This window comes from Rhamphochromis sp. 'chilingali' (genome assembly GCF_963969265.1).
Source record: "Rhamphochromis sp. 'chilingali' genome assembly, chromosome: 10".
NCBI lineage: Eukaryota > Metazoa > Chordata > Actinopteri > Cichliformes > Cichlidae > Rhamphochromis > Rhamphochromis sp. 'chilingali'.
In genome coordinates, this window is record NC_137937.1 from 9,583,174 (window position 1) to 9,607,284 (window position 24,111).

Sequence of the window (24,111 nt, forward strand, 5' to 3'; positions counted from 1 at the left end):
ACACAGGCTATTGAAAGCAAAAAAAAGAGTTACTTCTTAATCTGCAAGCTAATCTGTTTAAACACTGGCAATAAATAGTATTTTATCGTAACCTTAACCCTTACCTATGCTGATTGTCCTCACCTCTCACCTCTCCTGTGTGACCAGGTTCTGGCGGCGACTCAGCAGGCTGATGAGCAAGCTGAACCCAGAGCCCAACCTCATCCACATTATGGGCTGCTATGTGCTGGGAAGTGCTAATGGAGAAAAGGTAGCTGTCTTTGCTTGTATCCTCGAGAACAAGTAAGAGCCCCATAGTCCGCTACTCAGTGCAAAAGTGGACCAAAACTGTCTGCATGCATATGCAGCATGCTTAGTTGATACCACAGATATGCACGCACACGCACTCCCAGCCAGATACTGTCTATAGGCACATGCAGAGAAATTATGTTTTTTGTTTTCTTACTTCTTGATTTCACAGCTTCTCACAATGTCTAATGAGGTCACTGCAGGAAAGTTTTTGCACATGAACAGCAAATAGGAATTTTAGATGCAAAGGAATAAATTCCAACTTTACCATCACCCCCCAGCTTGCTCATCCAGATCTCATTCTACTACACAGCATAAATGTGTGTGTGTGTGTGTGTGTGTGTGTGTGTGTGTGTGTGTGTGTGTGTGTGTGTGTGTGTGTGTGTGTGTGTGTGTGTGTGTGTGTGTGAGAGAGAGAGAGTGCGTGCTTGGTGGGGTAAAGAAAGCATACACAGCACTTTGGAATGACAGGAAAATAAAATCTTTTGACACCTACTTAATTACACTGCACGCACTACACTGATACACTTTTTTCACATCAGTACCTAAACATTGACCTGCCCCAACCCTCCTATCCCCCACAGAGACAGGCAGACACTTACCATATGCAGATACAATCGCATGGAGCATATGCACATGAAACGTGCTCACACACTAAAATATTCAGCAAACCCATCTCCACATGCCGATTACTGTGGCATTTGCTTACTGCAGTATTCTTTTGCCCCATGGTAGTAAAAACTCATAAAGGCAATTGTTTCCTCACTGCACAAATATGAGCTGAAATGAACACTTACCTTAAATGATCTTAAATCTAGTGTTCAAAAACTGTGTGAAACTGTGATGGGAGTGGAACCAAGTAACTGCAGAAATTATAAAACTTATTATGGTGGCATATTATGGTGAAATTTATAAATAATTTCAAGTGCATTAAGACAATACACATATTGATGAATGATGATATTTTGTACATATTGCAAAAACAAAATGGACTTTTTACTTTTTACTTAAGCTTAATCATAACTTAATTAAAAACTAAATGGCAGCATTATAGCAGTGACTCTGTGACACTGATGTTATTGCATATGACATTTGAAGGAGGTTACAGCTTCTCTATCTCTCCCCTGAGATATTTTGTATAGCATGCAGCTATTTTTCAACTCTTCAGTAAAATCATGAGTGACAAATGAGCCACTTGATTATGGTACTTCAACATTTCTTTTGTAAATCTGTTTCCATTTAACTGTGTCACACAGCCAAGAAGTTGAAAACCATACAGCTTTTTAAAATTTAAATTCCTACTTGTATTATTCTCTAACAATGAGAAACAACACCGAGAAGTATCTTTGTGCAAGGTGGATAATGTTGAGCACTGCAAGAGCTACAAAGTGACCTCCAGCATGCCACTGGTGTGAATGCCTCTGACACTTCATGAGGGTGGTCTAAGGATCCAACATCCTTTAGTGAGTCCTGTGCTCACTGCCTGGCACCTTGGAGCCCGTGTGAAAGTGAGGAGGAGCCGGGAAAACGTTATGCCAGTAATGACATCATTCAGCATGACCAATATGGTAGTAGGTCAGTGACGGCCTGTAGAGGCATATCCACAGAGGGATGCACAGATCTCTGCAGGCAACAGCACCAACTGCTATTAGGTATCGGATCATACCTAATGGCAGGTAGGACCCATTGTCAGACCCTGCTGTAGTACAGTGGGTCCTGGGTTCCTCCTGGTACGTGACTGCCCAGCCTCATGTGGCAATAGTATGCAAGCAATTTCTGGAGGATGAAGGAATTAATTCCACTGACCCCCATGCTCACCTGATATAAATCCAACAGAACACCTATGGAACATTTTGTTTCTGTCCATCCGATGCTGCCAGGTTGCACTTTAGATTGTCCATGAGCTCAGTGATGCTCTTGTCCACATCTGGATGGAGATCCCTCAGGACACAAAATGCGGGTCCTACAAACTACCATTTTGAGTTGCTGCAGTGAAATGTAAGCAATTTCTCACTTTGATTTTTGGGGCGTCTTTGAGTTCAGCTCTCTGTAGGTTGACCATTTTATTTTCTATCAAGCGATGTGGCATCCTTTCAACCCATTTAACACATTTCCCAGTCCATATCGGTGTTTCTATCCAGCATGATGTTTTCCCCTTTGAGATCTGATGTGTTTTCTAAGTTTCAACAGTGTCGACATTTTGAGCCTCAGAGTCTTGAAGCATAAAGTGAAACCATCCTGAGTGGAGTTCTGTGAGCCTGCGAGCCATTAATCTCCATCCACTCTTGATTTATTTTATGGAAATCACAACAACATGTTAGCGCTAATTGGAAAGTAATGCATAATGCTTCAAAATGCAGCTTCTGACATATTTATTGGAATCATTGTTTAATTGTGTGTTGGATGTGTACCTTCTAGAACATCCAGCAGCGTACTATAACACTCCCTCTGACATTTGGCTTCTCATTCACGGTGATTCAGTTCAAAGACAAAGAGGGTGGGCTTGGCGTGCGGTGGCAAGGAAGGGCTTATTCGCTGCATTTAACAATTTTCCCCCTGCTGCTGCCTGTGTGTGCTCCTACAGGCTCAGCTGGAGAGCCACTATTAATAGACTGACTGACGGAGCTGAGCTGAGAAGATGCTCCACCCCACTCATCAGTCCTTATAGCTCTACTATTCTGTTATCAGCCATCTTATTTAAGGGTTTCCAAAGCCAATCCGTAGAGATCGTATTAATTCTCCTCCTTTAGGAAGATTTTAAAGAGTTAGATTTTACCTGAAATTCTGTTTTCATGTTACTTAACAGCTTACAAACCATACACAATGTCAGACAAATTATGTCATCACTTTACAACACCATACTTTAACTTAGAATTATAGAAAGAAAGCCAATCAGCTATGGCGAGTACATACATTGCAAGTGATAGGACAGCAAACAATAGTGTGCTAAAGAAGACATTATTTTTACTAATGGGCGATCACAGTATGGATCGATCTGCATGTTTGACAGAGTTTGGCCTCCATGACACAATTATCCCATTAATCCAGGCCTGGGAGTAGTACTAAGTATATAGGATAGGTTTGTGTCTCCTCCCAGTCTCACATTGGGGATTTGAGACTGGGAAATGAGTTAACCACTAAACCAGGGTGCCACTACATAAGCAATAGTACATGAAATTGCTTTTTTTTTCACAACATAAGCCTGACCCACATAGTATTAAAGGGATTTTTTTTTTCAGTTCAAACTGACCTTACCAAGCATCAATATGAAATGGGTTTATGGTGATGACTGGTTGCCAAAACAAGCCTGACCCAGTGAGGTATAGACTCAACTGAAACACAACAAACATTAGCTACATTTAAAAAAAAATAAAAAAGAAGTCTGTTTTATATGTTTTCCAAAATAGGGTTAGAGTTAGGATTAATCCAACTCAATAAAAACAGGAGTTTTAGAACCATGAAATACTACGTAACTGCTGTTTTGTCACAAACCGTATGTTTTTAAAATTTTTAATTTGTTCAACTATGTTGGTCCGTGAGTCCTTTGGTACCGGACCGCGAAAGTTGAGGCTCAGGTGTGAAATGTATGGTTTTCAGGGTTTTTATCGGTTTTCAGCGTTATTTTGTCATCGTTTTTATCGTTAACTCAGTTTTCCTGGGTCTTTTCATGTGTGTTATGAATAAATCTTCTTTTTTCCGGTACCGGTACTAGTTTTATTTTGTTGTATTTATCCGCGACACCTTAAAGGCCGGTCCGTGAAAATATTGTCGGGCATAAACCGGTCTGTGGCGCAAAAAAGGTTGGAGTAAGGTATGGAAGAGAAGAGGGGGTCTGGCTGTGTTTTAATTGATCGATGGTGTAATTCTGGGTGCTTAACTGTAAAAGGGAAGCAGGTAGGAAGTAAGTCCTCTGAAGTAAGGACAATGAGCTTCTAGCTGTTAGCATGAGGGCATATTATCTACCGTGGGAGTTTACACATGTTACCGTTATAACGGTGTGTGTCCTCTCCTGTTATCCAAACTGTTACCAGCGGATTTCAAACACAGTATCTTCAGGCCCTTTTTCTGATCTCTGGGGATTTTAATCATCTCTCCCTGTCCTCCACTCTGCCCACCTTCACCCAATATGTAACCTGCCAAACCAGAGACAATAAAACACTAGACTTATTGTATGCCAACATCAGCTCATCACCTCTCCCTCCTCTGGGGCAATCACAACCTGATTCATCTCCAGCCTGTGTATAAACGCCTTGTACACAGAGAATCAGCTGTGTTGCGCACAGTGAAGAGTCTGAGGAGACTGAAGCTCTGAGGTACTGCTTCAGTTCTACTGTGTGGGAAGAGCTCTGTGCTCATCACAGAGAGGATATTGACAGCATAACAGACTAAATCACACAGGGGCATAACACTGTGCCCCTCTTGAAGTTACAGTGTTTTTCCGATAACAAGCCCTGAATTAACCCTGAAATCAACGCTTTCCTTAAGCAGAAGAAGAGAGACTTTAGGTCAGGAAATAAGGAGGAGCTGGGACTTGTGCTGAAGGAGCTGAGAAGGTGGACAACCAACTGCAGTAGAGCAACATCAGTGTAGTTTGGAAGAGGCTGAAAACAATTTCAAATCACAAACCAAACTCCCAGGCTCTAGGAGATTTAGGGTGGGTGAATGATCTGAAGAACTGGTTCAGCTCATTCACCCACCCACAGACACTTACCCCTCAGACCCAATCATCTCTGCTGCAAACCTCCCATCTTCAACGAGTGCCTGCTTTTCTTCCCATGACTATACACCTCTTAGCCATCACCCAGCCCCTCTGCTTCAGAATACTCCATCCCATAGCCCACCTCCCCCACCACCATCCTATCCCTTTCAACACAGGTGGGGAACGAGCAGCAAAATATCAGGGTGCTGTGCAGACCAACTGTATGGTACATGTTCAACATGAGCCTGAATCTGGGTAAAGTACCACAGCTGTGGACAACCTTCTGTGTGGTACCAGTGATGAGGACCACACAGCCAAAGGACCTCAGCAGCTATAGGCCGGTAGCACTCAGCTCGCATCTGATGAAGACCCTCGAAAGTCCCCTGGTGAGGTCCATTGTAGTTCGCCTACCAGCCTACCATTGGAGTGGATGATGCCATATCATCTACCTCCTGCACCAAGGTCTGACCCACCTGGAGATGCGTGGAAGCACTGTGAAGATAATGTTCTTTAATTTCTCCAGTGCTTTTAACATCATTCAGCCTGGACATCTGAGGGACAAGCTAGAGCTGTCAGGAGTGGACCTCCATCTGTCACAGTGGATGCTGGACTACCTCACTGGCTGACCACAGTATATGAGGTCAAAGGGCTGGCCCTGCAGGGAACTGTGCTGGCATTGTTACTGTTCACCCTCTGCACTGCAGACTTCTCCATCAACTATCCAGGCTGCCATCTACACTACAAAAGTCCTCTGATAGTTCTGCCATAGTTGGCCTCATTACAGGTGAGGATGACTCAGAGTGCAGACAGTGGATTCAGGACTTTGTGGACTGGTACCAGCGGAACCATTTCCTGATCAATGCAGGGAAAACCAAGGAGCTGGCAATGGATTTACGCAGGTGCAGAGCCACCACACCAACACCAGTGAACAGTGCCGTTTCGTACTGTACAGCCTCTTATTTCTTTTGTATGAATCTGTCACTTCGCTGCTGCAACATTTGAATTTACCAAAATGAGGGATGATAAAGGATATTTCTATTAAATTTTTTATTCTATTCTTTCTACTTGCACAAAGTATGTGATTCAACCAGTATGTGGGCTACTTGTGCTTGTGCTTGTGCTGTTGTTGGTTCTTCAGCCTTGCTGGGGAAAAGAGCAAAGGTTTTTGCTCCTGCTGGCTGATGGCTCCACCATCAGCCAGCAGGCCACAGCCAGGCTCCTCCATCAGCCAGCAGGCCACAGCCAGGCTCCACCATCAGCCAGCAGGCCACAGCCAGGATCCACCATCAGCCAGCAGGCCACAGCCAGGATCCACCATCAGCCAGCAGGCCCAGCCAGGCTCCACTATCAGCCAGCAGGCCACAGCCAGGATCCACCATCAGCCAGCAGGCCACAGCCAGGCTCCACCATCAGCCAGCAGGCCACAGCCAGGCTCCACCATCAGCCAGCAGGCCACAGCCAGGCTCCACCATCAGCCAGCAGGCCTAGCCAGGCGCCATCATCAGAAATTCCGCTTCCGGGTCCCTCGTGGTGGCCGCCTCGTGCTCTCGCTTCAGTATGCCACCCAAGAAAGGCCCAACACCAGAGGAGGTTGAGGACATTAAAACCTCCCTCGGAGCGCTGTGCGGAGACGTGGCCGCAGTCAGGGCGCAGCAGGAGCTGCTTCTGGGGCTTCTGGAGGAGGTAAAACAGCTACGCCTCCAAAATGCCGAGAAGGACAGACGGATCATGGATCTCGAGCGGCGGGTGGATGAGCTGGAGCAGTACACCCGTACGAACGACGTGGTCATCAGCGGTATTAAAATCAAGCCGCGCTCATACGCGCGCGCGGTGGCCGGGAACGTCGGGGAGCCCAGCGACGAGGAGACCCGCTCGGTGGAGCAACAGGTGGCGTCCTTCCTCCAAAGCAAGGGGATAGAGATGGACCTGGAGCACATAGAAGCATGTCACTCACTGCCCAGGAGGAGTGACAGACCGCCGGCCGTCATTATGAGATTTGTCAATCGGAAGAACAAGGTCGCACTGCTGAAACAAGGACGCAAACTGAAAGGCACGGACGTTTTCATTAATGAGCATCTGACACGAAAAAACGCAGATATCGCGAGGAAGGCAAGGCAACTGAAGAAGAACGGTAAAATACAACATACATGGGTAACAAACTGTAAGATTTTCATTAAGCTAAACGGGACACCAGAAGAGGCAAAAGTACTGATAGTGAGGAACATGGAGGATCTGGACAAGTATAACTGACACCAATGTATCAATTACACCAGGAAATGACATGGACACGTTGAAATCAATTCTTCAACAGAAAGTAATTGATCTAGATTGTGAATATAAGGAGCATAATATAATAGATCCAGAAATAGATTCTGAAAGTAACTTTCTCTCTTCTTTTGTTAAAAATTGTAATTATTTCACTCAGGAACAATATGAAAAAGAAATTAACCTAGACGGGAAGCTCTCATTAATTCACTTTAACAGCAGAAGTATGTACTCTAATTTTGATTTCATTAAGGACAATTTACAACAATTTTCTCGCCCCTTTAGTGTTATAGCCATCACTGAAACTTGGTTCAATGTCGATAAAGGAATAGATTTTTGTTTGAATGGATATGATTTAAAATACATGAATAGATTAAATAAGGCGGGCGGCGGGGTTGCTATATATGTTCATAACTCTATAAACTATAATGTTGTAACAACTATGTCTATGGCTATTGATGGAATTTTGGAATGTTTGACTATTGAGATTATGAATGACAAAAAGAGAAATGTTATAATAAGTTGCATATATCGGACACCCAGTTCAAGTATTGACACTTAATGAATGGATAGAAAAAACGTTTGCTTCGGTGAACCAAAAATTACTATTTATCTGTGGTGATTTTAATATTGATTTGCTAAATCCAACAAGGTTAAAAGCCATTGATGACTTTACTGACACGATGTACAGCTTATCACTATATCCAACAATAACAAAGCCAAGCAGAATAACTTCACATAGCGCCACTATTATTGACAACATTTTTACTAATGTCATGGATTTCCAAATTAATAGTGGCCTGCTTGTCTGTGATATAACTGACCACTTACCAGTTTTTACTTTGTGTGACTGTGATTTAAAAAAAATAGATACCAAGATCATGATAGCAAAGCGAACAATAAATGAAGAAGCAATTCATGCCTTCAATTTCGATTTAGCACAACAAGATTGGAATTCGGTGTATGAAGAGTCAGATGTGGACAAGGCTTATGATAATTTCCTAGATATTTTTACTATGTGGTACAATAAACATTGTCCTGTAAACGAACACATGACAAAGAAAAAAAAGATAAAAAGTCCTTGGCTCACAAAAGGAATTATTAATGCTTGCAAAAAGAAAAACAATCTGTATAAACAGTTCATCAAAGTAAAAACAAAAGAAGTGGAACAAAGATATAAAGCATATAGAAATAAATTGACTGATATTATAAGAACGAGCAAACAACTTTATTATAGAAGAAGATTATATGAAAATAAAAACAATATAAAAGGAACTTGGGATGTGTTAAACAACTTAATTAAACAAGGATCTTCTGGAACATCATATCCTGAATATTTTACTGATGCAAATGGTGAAAATCACAACATGAGTAATATTGTCGATGGGTTCAATAAATTCTTCATAAATGTTGGCCCTGAACTAGCAGCAGACATCCCGTGTCATAAAAATGAAAATATCAGTAATATAAAATCAAATCCCTTTTCACTGTTCCTCTCAGCTACAAATGAGCAAGAAGTAATAAATATCACATTAAAATGTAAAAGTAAGTCTTCAATGGATTATCATGACATAAATATGTCTGTAGTTAAACAGGTTATTCTGAATATTGCTAGTCCCTTAACATATATCTGTAATTTATCATTTCAGTCTGGTTGTTTTCCAAAAAAAATGAAAATTGCGAAAGTAATACCACTATATAAAAGTAATGACAAACACAGTTTTACCAATTATAGGCCTATTTCTCTACTGCCTCAATTCTCAAAAATTCTAGAAAAACTTTTTAATTCAAGATTAGAAAAATTCCCTGAAAAACATCAAATAATAAATGTTGGTCAGTATGGTTTCAGAACGCAAAGAACCACTTCAATGGCGATAATTGAGGCAGTAGAAGAAATTACTGATACACTGGATAAAAATAAATATGCAGTTGGTATTTTTGTTGATCTCAAAAAGGCCTTCGACACAATCAATCACTCAATATTATTGGATAAATTGGAAAGATATGGTATTCGAGGGAAAGCTGGTAACTGGTTAAAAAGTTACCTAACGGGTCGGGAACAATATGTTAGCATAGGGCATTACCATTCAGAGAAACTTGGTATTACATGTGGTGTTCCCCAAGGGTCAGTGTTGGGACCAAAACTTTTCAATGTATACATAAATGATATTTTTGATGTTTCTCAAGTACTTAAACTCATACTGTTCGCAGATGACACCAACATATTTTTCAGTAGCGATGATTATACTGATCTTGTAATGACTGTAAACAGGGAGCTAAAATTAATAAAAAAATGGATGGACATAAATAAATTATCATTAAATATAAATAAAACTAAAGCAATGTTTTTTGGTAATTTAAAATATAATATAGAATTACCAATTATCATTGAAGGTGTACCAATTGATAATGTGAGTGAAAACAAATTTTTGGGAGTCGTAATTGATAATAAAATTTCATGGAAACCCCACGTCAGACACATAAAAACCAAAATTTCCAGCAGCCTCGCAGTTTTGAACAAAGTGAAACAATTCCTTGATAAAGATGCACTTCGTACTCTGTACTGTACCCTGGTTCTTCCATATCTTACATATTGTGTGGAAGTGTGGGGAAATACATATAAAAAATACAACTAATCCATTAGTCACAGTACAGAAACGAGCACTGCGTATTATTCACAAGGCTGGTTATCTAGATCATACTCACAAATTCTTTCTTCAGGCAAAGTTACTTAAATTCCAGGATCTGGTTAATTACAATACATCCATAATTTTGTATAAAGCTTTTACTAAACTTTTACCGGCAAATTTACAAACTAGATTTGAAATTCGAGAAAAGGTTTATAATGTGAGAGGCTTTGGAGAATTCAAATTACCCAGAACTCGAACAACCCGTAAAGGTTTTTGTGTGTCTGTATGTGGTGTGAAAATCTGGAACAGTCTGAGTTTACAATTGAAACAATGCAAAAATATTCATAGATATAAATTTCTCTACAAACAGTTGGTCTGGTCACAGTATACTCAATGATGGGTTTTAGTGTGCTCTGTAATGTCTGTCCTCTTACCATTGCTGGTATGGATTCCAAAAAAAAAAAAAAAAAAAAAAGTGTGCGTATGTATGTACATATATGTACATGTGTGTGTAGATATATATGTATGTATATGTATGTGTGTTTGTTACTTGTAGTTATTACTGCCTGTTACCTGTGGTAATGCAATTTATAATTTATATATTCTGTATTCAGTTATGAAGGCTCTAATTGTTGTTTGCGAGCTGCCGTTTAGATGCTTGTATGTGCCCGGGGCTGTTGATGGGTCTGTATGCAATGATGGGCGTAGCTGCGGGAAGTTTGTTTTTTTTGTTGATGAGTGAGTATAGGGGTGGGATTTAATAAGTTTTCTTCGTCCCACTCCTTTTTCAGGCAATTTTTGTTTTTTGTTTTGTGCATTTTATGTTCAATATAGGTATTTGTTGTGCCTGAAAATGAACAAATAAATGAAATGAAATGAAATGAATGAAAAAAATAACAAAGAGCTGAAGTGAAACAAAGTGGTAAAAAACAATGAAAAGTGTTCACTGCAACTTCTGGCTGTATGTTTCATGCTTTGTTTTTGAAGGTTTTCTCACGTTCTCTGTGAACTCTGCTGTTCACCAGGAGCGGGATACCTTCCTTCCCAATTTGACAGACACATAGGTCCTCTACTGCTAATGTGTATGCAGACAGACACATTTGCTGAACCATAAATTACGATTCAGTCTGCACCATTTCTCAGATCTGCTCCTTTGGCCTGAAGCCCACCTAATTTGGCTGCTCTGCTCTGGGTTTCACTCCTTTATTTGTTTGCATTAGTACTCCACACTCTTGGCTCTCAGACTTTCAGAATTTCTGTACATCTACAACATCATCATTGGTCTCTAATCAGTATACTGTGTTGCATTATTACCAGACAGACCTATCACTGTTCTTGAGTTTTTCATCACAAACGTTTAACACAACTTCATCTCAGCTTGGATAGTAGTTTGTAACTGGTCTGTCAAATAGAGTCGTATTTTGATAACAGTTTTATAGACTTATTGATCTTATAGCAATTGAGACTATAAGCAAGATTTAACAGCGTCGTACAAGCAAATTATTTAGTCATGGACTGTTTAGCATTTCCTGTTTACCAAACATGCATGTCTCTGGACTGTGGAAAGAAGCAACAATACTTGGATTAAAACCAAAGAGACTTTGGTCTTTAGATTCCTTGTCTTTTTTATAGTACTTAGAATAGAATAGAATAGAATAGAATAGAATAGAATAGAATAGAATAGAATAGAATAGAATAATCCTTTAATTGTCCCACAAGGGGAAATTTGGTTGTAACAGCAGCCAAAAAGACACATATACAAACAAACAGTACACAGGACACGGAACAGAAACATACACAATTTCTCTTACATATTTACATTAAGGACAGTGGTTACTATATACAGAGAGTACTGTACAGTTATTAAATTAAATAAAAATAACTACAGATAAGAGGCAAAGCAGGTTGTAGTGCGAATCGGTTAATTAACTTATTGCAGTTACAGCGCAGATGTAAACATCTATGTTTGTTGGGAGCAGTTCTGATTGTACAGTCTGACAGCTGCAGGGAGGAAGGACCTGCGGAAACACTCCTTCATGCATCTAGGATGCAGCAGTCTGTCACTGAAGGAGCTCTGCAGTTCAGCAATATTTACATGCATGGTTAGTATCTTTGATTGTATTCATAGTAGGCACAGGTTATTCCCACTCCAGTAAGGAGAGATCATTTATAATCTAGCGCATAGGTGACAAACTCTGGCCCGCGGGCCAAATTTGGCCCGCAGCCTACTTACATTTGGCCCGCGAAGCCATACCAAATTACTATCAGAGCTGGCCTACTGGTATTATACAGCTAATATATATATTGTTTAGTATTAAGCTTTGCTTGTTCCATATTCAGTTTTTCAGCAAAACGTGTTTGAGTCCATAAGAAAAGATTCATTCTTATATCTGGAGAAATAAAAATATTTAAATAAATAGTAACGTTAGCCCGTGGCTTTGTTCCAGTTTTGAATTTTGGCCCACTGTGTATTTGAGTTTGACACCCCTGATCTAGCTGCTCATCAGACTACAATGAAACTACACAGAAGAGCTGAGTCCAATAATAGTAAGAAGTAGGGCATGACCCACTGATGTTGACTTGGATAAGAATCTCTGTCTGGTTAGAATGATGTTGAGATTGACACGAGGTGGGTCACATAAATGAGAGTCTGGAAGGTAGGATGACACAAGTACTGAGATGTAAAGCAAGTGGAATAGAGACTAACTCGAGAAAATGACTGGGCCTAAGTAATGACGACTGTATTGAGTTTGACATTGTGGGAAAGCAGGAGTGTTGTGAAGAACAGAATGGAAGAATTAGTGATTACAGATCTTTCCTATTAACCTTACACATGAGCTTTTTTCTATCACACACATCATGGTGATGCATTAAAAACTGAAAACAAGCACATTATACTTGAGTAGTGCTTATTTAAGCTGCACAGTACTTCAGTTAATTGACTCAAAAGGAAGAAAATGGCAACTAATAAAAAAAATTCAAAATACATAATTTCATTAAAAAATATATAAACAAATTAATTTGATAACTGTCTGTGTAGGTTCTCAGTCATTCAGGTCATGGTGATCTTAGGAGCTTTGAAAGAAAAATCATCTGGACGTTTCACCTCTCATCCAAGAAGCTTCTATAGTTTTAAAACCAATTGATGGCGAGTCCCAGGTATTTAAGTCCTACTGGGAGTTTTCCCTTATCAGGCTTGTTGACCCACTATTGATCATGTACCACATCACATGAGCCAAGGTATATGAAAAAGTGTGTGGGTCACTATCAGCAGAGGTTTGGGGTGAAACCATTGTGAGACCTTGCCCCACCCTATCATGTGACTTAGTTAAGTCACATGATAGGCTTGTACCAAAAGGTCTGGCTCAGCATTCAAAAGCAGCTACAGTGAGTTTAAGTGGGTTTGTCTTCACTACAGCTACTGTGCTGCAAGTGGCACATTGACCTTTTTTGCATAAACCCGGCTGAACAGAAGTGCTGCAGGGTCTGCTCCAGCTCTCTGCACACAGTGCTATCTACCGCATTACCACTGCTTTGTTTGTTTTCATCTCACAATGCTGGTGGCATTTGGAACAGAGCGTTCTCTCTGTCTCTAACTCTTTCTCCTTTCTTCCCTGCAGCTTATTCAGACTCTGAAGAGGTTGATGAGACCCACCTCCGTTGAATTTAAGTCTCCACTAGAGCTGTCAGCACAGGGTGAGAGTAAAACATGCTCATCTGTAAACGGTTTCATTTAAGCTCTGGTAATAACTTTTTGCTGCAGATAACCCACTGATTCGACCTGTGATGCAGAACCACAACGTGCACACACACTAAAAAAACACATGTACAGTGTTTGTATTGATTTAATGCTACCATCCTCAGTGGTACTCTTTCTGAATGTTAATAGTGGGTATTAGTCAATGCCAGGAAGCTGCTTAGCTATAAAGAAAGCTTGTTAGGGAATATGAGCAAACACAGACTTGCAAACTCTTCTGAGCTTTTAACAGATACCTCATCAATCATTTCCCTGACATCTATGGATGCCACGCTAATTATTTTCCTATTAAAACATAATTATCCCAGCTGTGCTTTTTCCCATCCTCCGCTGACCCACCACACTCTGCTCCATCACCACTTTTGTCTCTTTTTCTCCACATACATAGAAAATGCAGCAGTGTGATAAAGCATGAAGCACTTGCTGTCGAAAGAAAAAAATTGACAAGATAATCCAGCAAGCCAAAGATCATCTCTGGAACCTGATGACAGCCAGAAGATGAAACTTGGCATCCACGTTGGAGTTTATTATACACATTTTAAGGTCAACGTATGCAGTGTAGATTGCATTCTGCATATTGAATAGTTGGCTAAGTGCACATATATTGCCTTGAGCACAGTGAAGCACTCATGCTTTCTAGGTCATTGATGAAAAAATATGAATTCCATAAATGGTAAATGGCCTGTATTTGCATAGCACTTTACTTAGTCCCTATGGACCCCAAAGCGCTTTACACTACATTCAGTCATCCAACCATTCACACACTGGTGATGGCAAGCTACTTTGTAGCCACAGCTGCCCTGGGGCACACTGACAGAGGCGAGGCTGCCGGACACTGGCGCCACCGGGCCCTCTAACCACCACCAGTAGGCAACAGGTGAAGTGTCTTGCCCAGGACACAACAACCGAGACTGTGAGAGCCAGGGCGCAAACCGGCAACCTTCCGATTTCAAGACGAACTGCCATGTCTTGAACCACGATCGCCCCGTAAAATAAAAACATGAATATAAAATCCCTGTATATGAGGGGAGCGATTTTATCCTCTGAGAAAAGAACGTCTTATCCATTTTACTTTCAAGAGGTCAACAGCAACTAGAGGCAACTGGTGACTCAAAAAATGGAAGAGAGGAAGAAAACCAACCTGCGGCACCATGTTCCTTACAATAGCTGCTTAAGCTTTACTTTTTGTGACTAGTAGACAGTATATAGTCAGCTTTGGTCCTTGTTATGCCGTTTATTTGTTTATTCCAACCAGTCATTTTATGTAATATATTGATCTCCCACTGTTTCTCATAAAAAACCTCATTGCACTCAGCTTTCACTTTCTATGAGCCATCAAATGTTGGGGGTAGAGTTTGGGTTAAGTTCGTGTCCAACCCTTTTATATAATTTTCACCTATTTGGATTACCCATATAATAAGGTTTATGACAGATAGACTGTAATGTAAAAGCAATGTATCGATCTTTCACTGAAAGGTAACGTCTAGTTTCTGAAAAACTGCCTTTTAGCATGTGATTAAATAAAAACCCAACCCTAAAGCTACTCCTAACCTTAGACTGTTTGCTAGTGACCTGGTGGATGTTAAAAGGCTGAAATATGAATGCATTCCCTTTAACTTCAAAGCACTGTTCAACTGAAAGAAAAATCAAAGTATTTAACCACATAGTCAGACCTGCAAGCAGCCAATCCAGTTCTGTGACTTATCTCCAAGTGCAGATAAGAGAATTCAACATGCTGAGTGCACTATCGACATATCAAAGGCTCATTAAAATTTTTGATTTTGCACCATGTAAAAAATGCCTCCTCCTCATCAATGCTTCATCTTTCTAACAATAACAGCAGCAACAGCAGTGAGAGTCACGACATCAGCCTGAGCTGCTGTTGTTAGCTTTGCCAGTCAAACACACATACACACTCCCAACAGCTGCTGAGAACCACGAAGCAGGACCAAAAAAGCATGTTTCTTCAGTGATGTGGAAACTCTTCAGTTTTACAAAGTCTGACATCAAACACCAACTTATCCTGTGTAAAGTTGTTAAACCTCAGTTTGAACTAACAGTAGCAGCACAACACATCTGTTCCAACATCTAAGACTACAGTACCAGTGAAATGACAGTAACGTGTTTCGTACCTTTTCATTTCCCCTCTGGTCTGATTTTTTTTTTTTTTTTTTTTTTACATTTTCTAAATAATAATTAATATTTTTTCTAGCTGGACTTGAAACTGATATTTCCGTAAGCATTAAAATAGTCCTTCAACTCCATTTGGTTGTAATATTACTGGAACAGTGACAGATTATACCACCACACACAGCCAATGGCCCCAACTCTGACCCATATTTTGCTTCTTCCATAATCACAGTGATTTCAGCTAATTACATGGCGTGTCCGTTGTTCATACTTTCACATTCATTAGGCATGTTTTCATCTACCTTTATGTGCACAACACTGTGTGGATAATCTGAGCGTAAGATAAATCACCTTTTTGAACAAATTTTGGGAAAAAACATTCATCCTATTATGAAAGTTTACCTCAGATTCCATATATGTTAAACTGGCGGTGGCACTCCGTTGCAACGTGAGTTGAAGATCCAATGCAGCCATGTGCAGGTTAATCTCAACAAGAAATTTAGACTGGGATTGGATTCTGACTGGATGAGCCATCAGCTGATGTGTGCTTATGTTGAGAGTTGCCTGAATTGCTACTAAATATCTAGACCTACAAAAACTAACATCCAAATTCAGTCATCATAAATTTCACTAATTTCATGTAGGTCTTTCTCTGACCTGTCAAAGCATGGATACAGGACTTCTGTAGGGGTTCTGTGGTATCTGGCACTGGGACTTTGGTAGCAGATGCTCTGCATCCTGGGGGTTGCATGTTGACGCTTGTTGTGGCACATTCTATAGATGCCTGATTGGTTTGGGATGTGGGGAGTTTGCCATGCTCCCTGAACCTTTGAAAAAAGTTCTAAATAGTTTTTCATCAACTCTCTGGGTGAAGAGGGGAAGTTAGCTACTGCTAGGGTGTGTCTGATATGCCCGTTGGTGGTGTTTCTGCATCATCATAATAATGTTGGTCCAGGATCAACATTGCAATTGATCAGTCATTTGTTTGCAATATGGGGAAAAAAAAAAAACACATGCCCTGTTTATATAAAACTTTCTTCTGGAACACATTTCAGGTGTTTTCTTCATTCATTTATACAGTATAGTAAATATTTAGATTTAGATTGCTCATGATGTTTGCTAGTGACAGTTTTTAATAGGATTAGCTAATTTCATTCCTAATGCTTCCTAATTGCTCAGGCCACGTGAGTGGTCAGTTGCATTGTTGATCCTGGACCAAAGATATTATGATGACGGGGACATTAGATTGTGCGCTGCCCCTCAAGCCTTTGTTGGCATTCAAAAGGTGGAGGGTGGGGGTGGTGACTCAGTCTGCAGTAGTGTTTAGGTGGGTGGTATGCTTCAAAGAAACATGGTTTCAGTCACACCAATAAAGATGAGACTGAGCCAAATATTGAAAGCTGAAAGCACGCAACCCATATATTTTCTACATATACAAACACAATGTAACTCATCTTCAGTTATATGGTATGGAATTACTGTCACACAAGCCTAAAGATTGCCTTATATTCAGGCCAGTATGGCCAAGATAAATGTGAGTCAGGTAAAACCACCCAGCAAATGATGCCTCCAAAACATTTTTAAGAGTTAAGAGTAATTTGCTATTTACACACTCTGCATTTTCTAAGCATGCTTAATCTCTCTTTGGATGGATGCCAACAGCTGCACAGGTCAGGCCAGATAAACTGAAACACCTGAACACAAATGCACTCTTCGTGATGTGCTCATTATTTGAGGTGAATGACCTGCAGTGTGCACAAAAACACTTATGTGGTCCCCAGAGTAACAAATAATGTAGCAGGCAAAGGATGATGTAACATACCTGAATTGTAGGGGTGATGCTGGATGAGTTCGGGTGATTTTGCCAGTATAGTGTGTGTGTGTGTGTGTGTGTGTGTGTGTGTGTGTGTGTGTGTGTGTGTGTGTGTGTGTGTGTGTGTGTGTGTGTGTGTGTGTTTCTAACCAAGGCTTCTTTTTGTTTTCCTCTGGCTGCAGGCAAAGAGATGATCGAAATGTATTTTGACTTCCGCTTGTTTCGCCTGTGGAAAAGCCGCCAGCACTCCAAGCTACTGGACTACGACGACCTCTTGTGACACCACCCAATGTTCTGTTGGCTTGTCGGCCAGTTATTGCGAATCTGAGCCTACCTTTGTATGGCGTCAAGGCATTTGGTTGAAGTGGGGGGGCTCCTCTCCTCTCCAGAGAGGTTCCTAGACCGGCTCTGTGTGCTCAGCTAGAAGCTGGAGCAGCAGTGGAGGCAGCAGCAGTTGGGTCTGTTTTTGTAAGCCCTTCTGAAGCGACGGGGTGTGGCCCTGTAGATTCAGCCGGCGGTGTGCTTTCTCACCTGCACCTATTTTCACTTTCTGCCTCTGCCTAACCCTAGAAAAGAGAAAGAAGGGGGACAAGAGTGAGTTGGAGAAGCAAGTGACTCATCATCCTAGCCTAAATGTGTCAGAAACGCCAACTACACTTAGATTTCTGAGTTCAGAGAGACTATTAGATACAAGAGTGACAGTGGAGAATCTCTGTCTGAGATTTGAGGATGTTTTTTTCTTGTCCCACCTTTAGCCAACCTATCTACTCTTGTTAGGAGGCTTATAAGTATGGATTTATAAGTTATTTACAAAGGAATTAGAGCTTATATGTAAATAAACAAGTGCTTGCTAGAGCATTAGAGAATACATTTTCAGCATCTCTCGCCATGCTGTCATGTGATAATCTGGACATGTGATTAGTCTTATTAAGAATTAGAGTTGTCTATTTACTGCAGTCTTTTTTTTAAACCTTCATATAAATGTAATAGTGTTTCTTACAGACTGTTGTAATAACTCAGGTCAAATTCTTTTGTTTTCTACTAAGAATTGTACTCACCTGTACAACATACTGTAGATCAGAATCAAAGGCCTTCATACTCCACACAGAGTCATCTTCAGTGGAACATCAGGGATGAGCGGAGCTTTTCTCCATTTTCATCTCGCCTTTTGAGTCAGCTGTAGCCAAAAAGACAGATGCATCCATGCATATTTTTCATAACATTACAGCATTGTGTTTTAGCCCACTGAGCCACTGCTAGCTGATTTTTCTTGAGCTATTGGTTCGTGGGCTCAAAGCCTTTTGCAGTGTTTGTATTGCACATGTGCATTCAAACCCTTCTTGCATAGCTAGCCTCTAAAGAGGTTTCAGTTGGAGGCTGACATCAGACTCTTTACAGTGAGTGTAATATAGTGCATATTTAGTTCATTCCAACAGTTTTTCACATTTTTGGAGAACTTTCATTCTTTATTTAGCTTGGACATCCAGTGGAGTGGTAGGGGCGATGCGATCCTTTGACTTATTTTTGTTTCCCCTCACCACCAGCTTGTTGTTTCCATCTCAACATACTCTTAATCTTAATCATATAACAGCAACAATGTGTCCCAAACGCTGTCTTTGCCATGCTTATTTCCAGCATTACAGTCCACTGTAAAATGTTTTGCTGTAGCAAGATTTTAAAGATGCACAGGTGTGATTTTGTGTTTTGCAGTTGGGGCGTTTCAGTCAGACTGACAAATGGTTCAAGCTGAGGCAGCAGAGGCTGAGATAGCTTCATCTTCATTCTTCTTGTTCCATTCGCAAGATCCTACATTTCCCACAATGCAACATGGCTGCTTTTTTTCTTGAGCTCCTCTTGGAATGACAAATGTCTGAATTCTAAATTTAAACTTTGTGTGACACAAAGTTTTGCGGTACTGTTTTTCCTTTTCTTTCTTTCAAAAAAATGTGTCATCCAAGCTAAATGACATCATCTGTAGGAATATTAAGCTCCACTCAGGGGCTTAGTGTTGTGTAGATCAACAAATACAATAATGCCATATAGCTGATCATTGCACACTTAGTTTACAATAATAATAAAAGTTTTGGGGGACTGTGCTGTTTAGAAATACATGTACTGGTATTGAATATGAGTATTGAATATGAGTAAAAATGGACAGGATGAGTGATATTTACATTGTCTCATCTCAAACTTGTGCTGATGTGGTCATGTCCTCTGTTATATAATAACTTTTTCCTCCCTTCTGCACCCTCAGACCAAAGCACTCTTTCTTATCTGCAGCGCAAGCTGAGAAAAAGCGCTTTGTTTCTTGTTTCTTCTGTGCAGTTTGCTCGCAGAATGAAAATTAGTGTTTGGATTTGGGATGAGTTGTGATATTTTTAAAGTAACACAAGGTGTGTTGTTCATGATATGTTTACTAGTCTCTTATACTGTGTCCTGTCTGCATTGTAAACATAGTTCACTGCTTATTTTTCCACAAATTCCAAGCTTTGTTGCAGCTTCTTGGGCCATCCACGTCAGCTGACCTGGAATTAGTTTTCATGAAGCAGTCTTGATAGGTAGAAATTACAAAAGACCTCTGAAATCTATTTTATGTACTACATTTAACTACCAAACAGCTTAAAATATGTCCCTCTTGTTTAACTGTTATTGCGAGAGTTTTTGTGTTCATGGGACCGAAATCTCAAATTTAGAATAGTGGGTCATAATTATGAGTGGTATTGTATAAGCTGCAGAGATAAGGTCTCTTACATGTTTGATTGAATGCAATCTTCTTCCACATATACCTGTTACCATGACATTTGCTATGTTTGCTGTGTCTTAAATCACATACTTCTATATTTAAACTCATTAATTTGAGTTCGACATTGTGTTCAATATCAAGTACTGCTCCACAAAGTGCTGCTTGAGTACCTAGAAATGTGGAACATTTCTCAAGCTCAAGGGTCACTGTTAGCTAGCAGATAGACTGCTAGCTAACTGGTAGTCCTTCCATAAGAGATTTTTATTTATTTATTTTTTGTTAAGGGTAGATTTTTTTTTCTTCAGGCACTGAAACTAGCTTTGTTAAATTGTTTTGCATATTGCAAATGCCATTAATGGTGAGTGCATGACTGGTCAGCTCTGATTTGAAACAAGCCTATCTGGTAAATCCATTTACTAAACAAGTAGCTATATAGTGTACATAAAGCACTAAATGAAAAAGTATTTGAATTGAGACACACTGTACTTAAACAGGCAGGGATACAATGCTGCTACATACTATTTTATTCCACGAAGCATGTATCACCCAATCTCTGTCACAAGCATTGTGATAATTTGGTGTAATCAAAGGAAAAACGAAGACCTTTCTAGTTCCATGGCTGCTCCTGGTTTGCACCATTAAGTCACGCAGCATACTGTCTCACATGGCATCTGGGTCTTCGAATTACCTCAAATGCAGAGAGAACCATATTTGTTAGGGAATATTTAATGGTATTTTCTCTACTGCTACCTTTTTAATTTTCATAAATGTTATGCTCAGTAGAAAATATTGTACATTTTCATTGTACAGTTTGTGTTTTCTTTTTTTGTTTGGTGTTGGTGGATTACGTGTAAGGACTTCATTATACTTTCCATGTGAGTGAGTCTATTAGGCTCAGGTTGGGTCTAAATGATTTTGGTCATGAGACAGTGAGCCAGTCTATGCAGATGTCTGCATGGCATCCCTCTCCTCCTTTGTTATTCAATCAGCCTTTGATTGTGTTTGCTGATCAAACCGCCAACTGTTACTTCAAACAGGGAGCCGCTGTTCAGTATTTAAATTGTAGTAGTATTTTACAGCCGTTGTGTACAGTCTGGCTAGTTTTGCCTGTTCACCTTGTTTACATTAACGTCAAAGTTAGTTGAGGTTGGTGTAAGTTAGTGTAACTCTCAGGCAATTATACAACTTTCAATGTTTCTTTTCCCTTTGTTCAGGCTTTATGAGCGTTTTGGACTAATCATGTGAGGTCGTGCCTGTCCTTTGTGCCCAGTGATCTCTTTGCTTAAAGGTGGTTCTGATCTTAAAAATCATTGTACATTCATGACTTTCCTTCATGAAGATATGTATTTGTTTAAAGATCAAATACTTTCCCAGTTTGTATTCTGTAGCAGTAATCAGTGTAAGAATATTTCTGTATTGGTATTTCAATTTGTATATTTGTATGTACAAGAGCATTGTTGGAGGTACTGTACAAGATACCTTTGGATTTTAATGACTGTCTTACAATTCTGTGGACAGAAACAGACACTGCAGTGCGTGCAGTGTGCTCGCTGCTCGGCTTCTTTATATTCTGCAGCGGTTATCGCAGCCCCAGTTCTGCTCATATGACCCTCTTCTTTCTCCTCTGCTGCGAGTTTAAATAAAGGCCAAAGCCCAGAGCGTAATTACACACCTCTGTTCGACACTTGTAACCACATCTTAAGTCGAGGTGTTTAATCGTGCTCTTATACTAAAAACTGGCACAAGTTTGATGGATTTCTAATGAGTTTTCTGATAACAAAGACAACAGAGACTTTACTGGAGATTCATTATCTGCTGTCAAGCCCACAACATTTTCCCCATGGCTCTGATCAGATAAAACACTTAGCTCTCCTGCTGGAACATAACGCATCAGTGCTAACATTGAGGAAGAGCCCGAGCAGTGTAAAACAACTCGCAGACTTTGTAGACTAGAGCGGTTTTGAGTCACATTCCCATGGCAAAGTCAGTTATGTGGGACATCAGAGATAATAGATCAGATCTTTGAATATTACCAGTGAAACACCAAACAGAATTTTACAATGCTGCTACAAAAATCTTTTACATGAAACAATTAGGCTGATTGGTTTGAACTTACTAAGACGAGTTGAGCAAAGATTTTTTTTTTTTTTAAAGATCTTTGTTCCAAAAACTTGCACTGTACTGAAAAATGATAGTTAAAGTATATTATGTCATTTTGAGAAATATTCAAATAATAACCTTTGCTTTGAGGATAATTGCTTTAAGAAGCAGAGTGACTCTTCCATTAAGTAAATTGGGTCAAAAAGGTTAGACTACATGAGTTATTCTGCTGCTTGCCAGAATCGCAGGTTAGACATTTCTGGCATTTTTAGTGCTTAAAAATATGAAAGTTTACGCAGTGACTACATATCAACCACAGTTATCTTGAACTGGCCATTGTTACATACACAGACTACGAAAACTCCAGTATCACAGAATCACACAATGAAAGTCAATAATTATGCTTTGTGATTGGAGTAGTAATTGCCTTTAATTTTTTATGAAATGAAGGCGTAATCAATTTTCTTTCTCAGTTGTCCCCTTTCACTTTTGTTTGTCCCTTTCATTTAAATATGATCAGCAAGTGGAGAAACCCCTAACCAAGGTCACATGAAATACTTCTGAAGATAATACTTTATCTAATGGGAGAAATTTTGTTTCCAAATATCTAAAATCACCGGGAGAAGCTTCAGTGTCAGGTATCTATAGGCTACTGGGTTTGTTACTACAGTATCCTCCCAATTCAGAAACAAAGCATACATTATTTCATTAACAATGTTATTGATCAGCAATATTGACCAGTGTCGCTTTAAGATAAAAAGTAAACACCTGTACATATTGGCAGTGGAGAAAGCAGGAAACATCATATTTTTTAAAGGAGTTGAGCAGCGACTGCCTTGGCAAACTTCGGTTTGGGAAGCTTTGACAAAACTCTGGCATTAAAACATGACTCATGTTTGGGACGTTAAGCCTCTTCTAATAAGGTCAGGTATTCATATACGTGCAGATGTATTTCAGGGGGAAATGACCACACGCAGTTTGACTTCTCGTGATGGTTCACCGAAGCAGCCATTTCCATTTCTTGAGAGGATAATTACATAAATCAAGAGTTTGAGCTTTGCCTCCTCTCTTGTTATTTTCCACGTGAAACTGTGTGTCATATTGACAATTGCAAAGATCACTCAAATTATTATTAAGCATTGTTGTGCCCTCCCTCCTGCTTTGTTCCAGTTTCAGTGAAGATTTCCAAGGCTCAGTTGGGAATGAGTGTGATGAGGATGATGAATTGACACTGCTTTGATTGCCCTGACATCTCCAGTTGGGCTGTGATTGTATTTCTGGAAGTTTTGAAAATAATATGTCTATGTAATGTCTGTGTCATTTTGGATCAACTTCTAAATAATTTAACTGAGCATTACATTTTGGAATAGATTTTTTAGTCCAACACAGTAGAGTGTGAGATTTATAAATGTTACAGTGAGCTTCATCCATGGTATGATAGCAATTAACATTACTGCATATAGTGATTTTGATACTAGCATAAGTTAAAACTATTATCTGGGTAGCTTTCCTGAGCTTTGGGGTTTCTTCCTTAGAATAGACATTAGAGAATGCTTCTTATTTCAAGGGCAATGTGTTGTATCTGAACTAATAGCAAGGAAATGTTTTTGCATTGCACAATGTTGGTAATAACCTGTGAGAAAAAGTATTGTTTCTACAGCATTTCCTCCCCCAAGTAAACTATAG

The 24,111-nt window shown here is 39.9% G+C and overlaps 1 protein-coding gene across 1 annotated transcript in view; it reads left to right on the forward strand.

Moving 5' to 3' along the window:
- Nucleotides 1–24,111, forward strand: part of nsmfb (NMDA receptor synaptonuclear signaling and neuronal migration factor b) — a 74,417-nt gene extending 50,306 nt beyond the window's left edge. Inside the window, exons 12-14 of the mRNA XM_080893543.1 lie at nt 148–250; nt 13,503–13,578; nt 17,765–24,111. Of these exons, the coding sequence (XP_080749669.1) occupies nt 148–250; nt 13,503–13,578; nt 17,765–17,862 (277 nt within the window). The 3' untranslated portion in view covers nt 17,863–24,111. The remainder of the gene's footprint in view (nt 1–147; nt 251–13,502; nt 13,579–17,764) is intronic.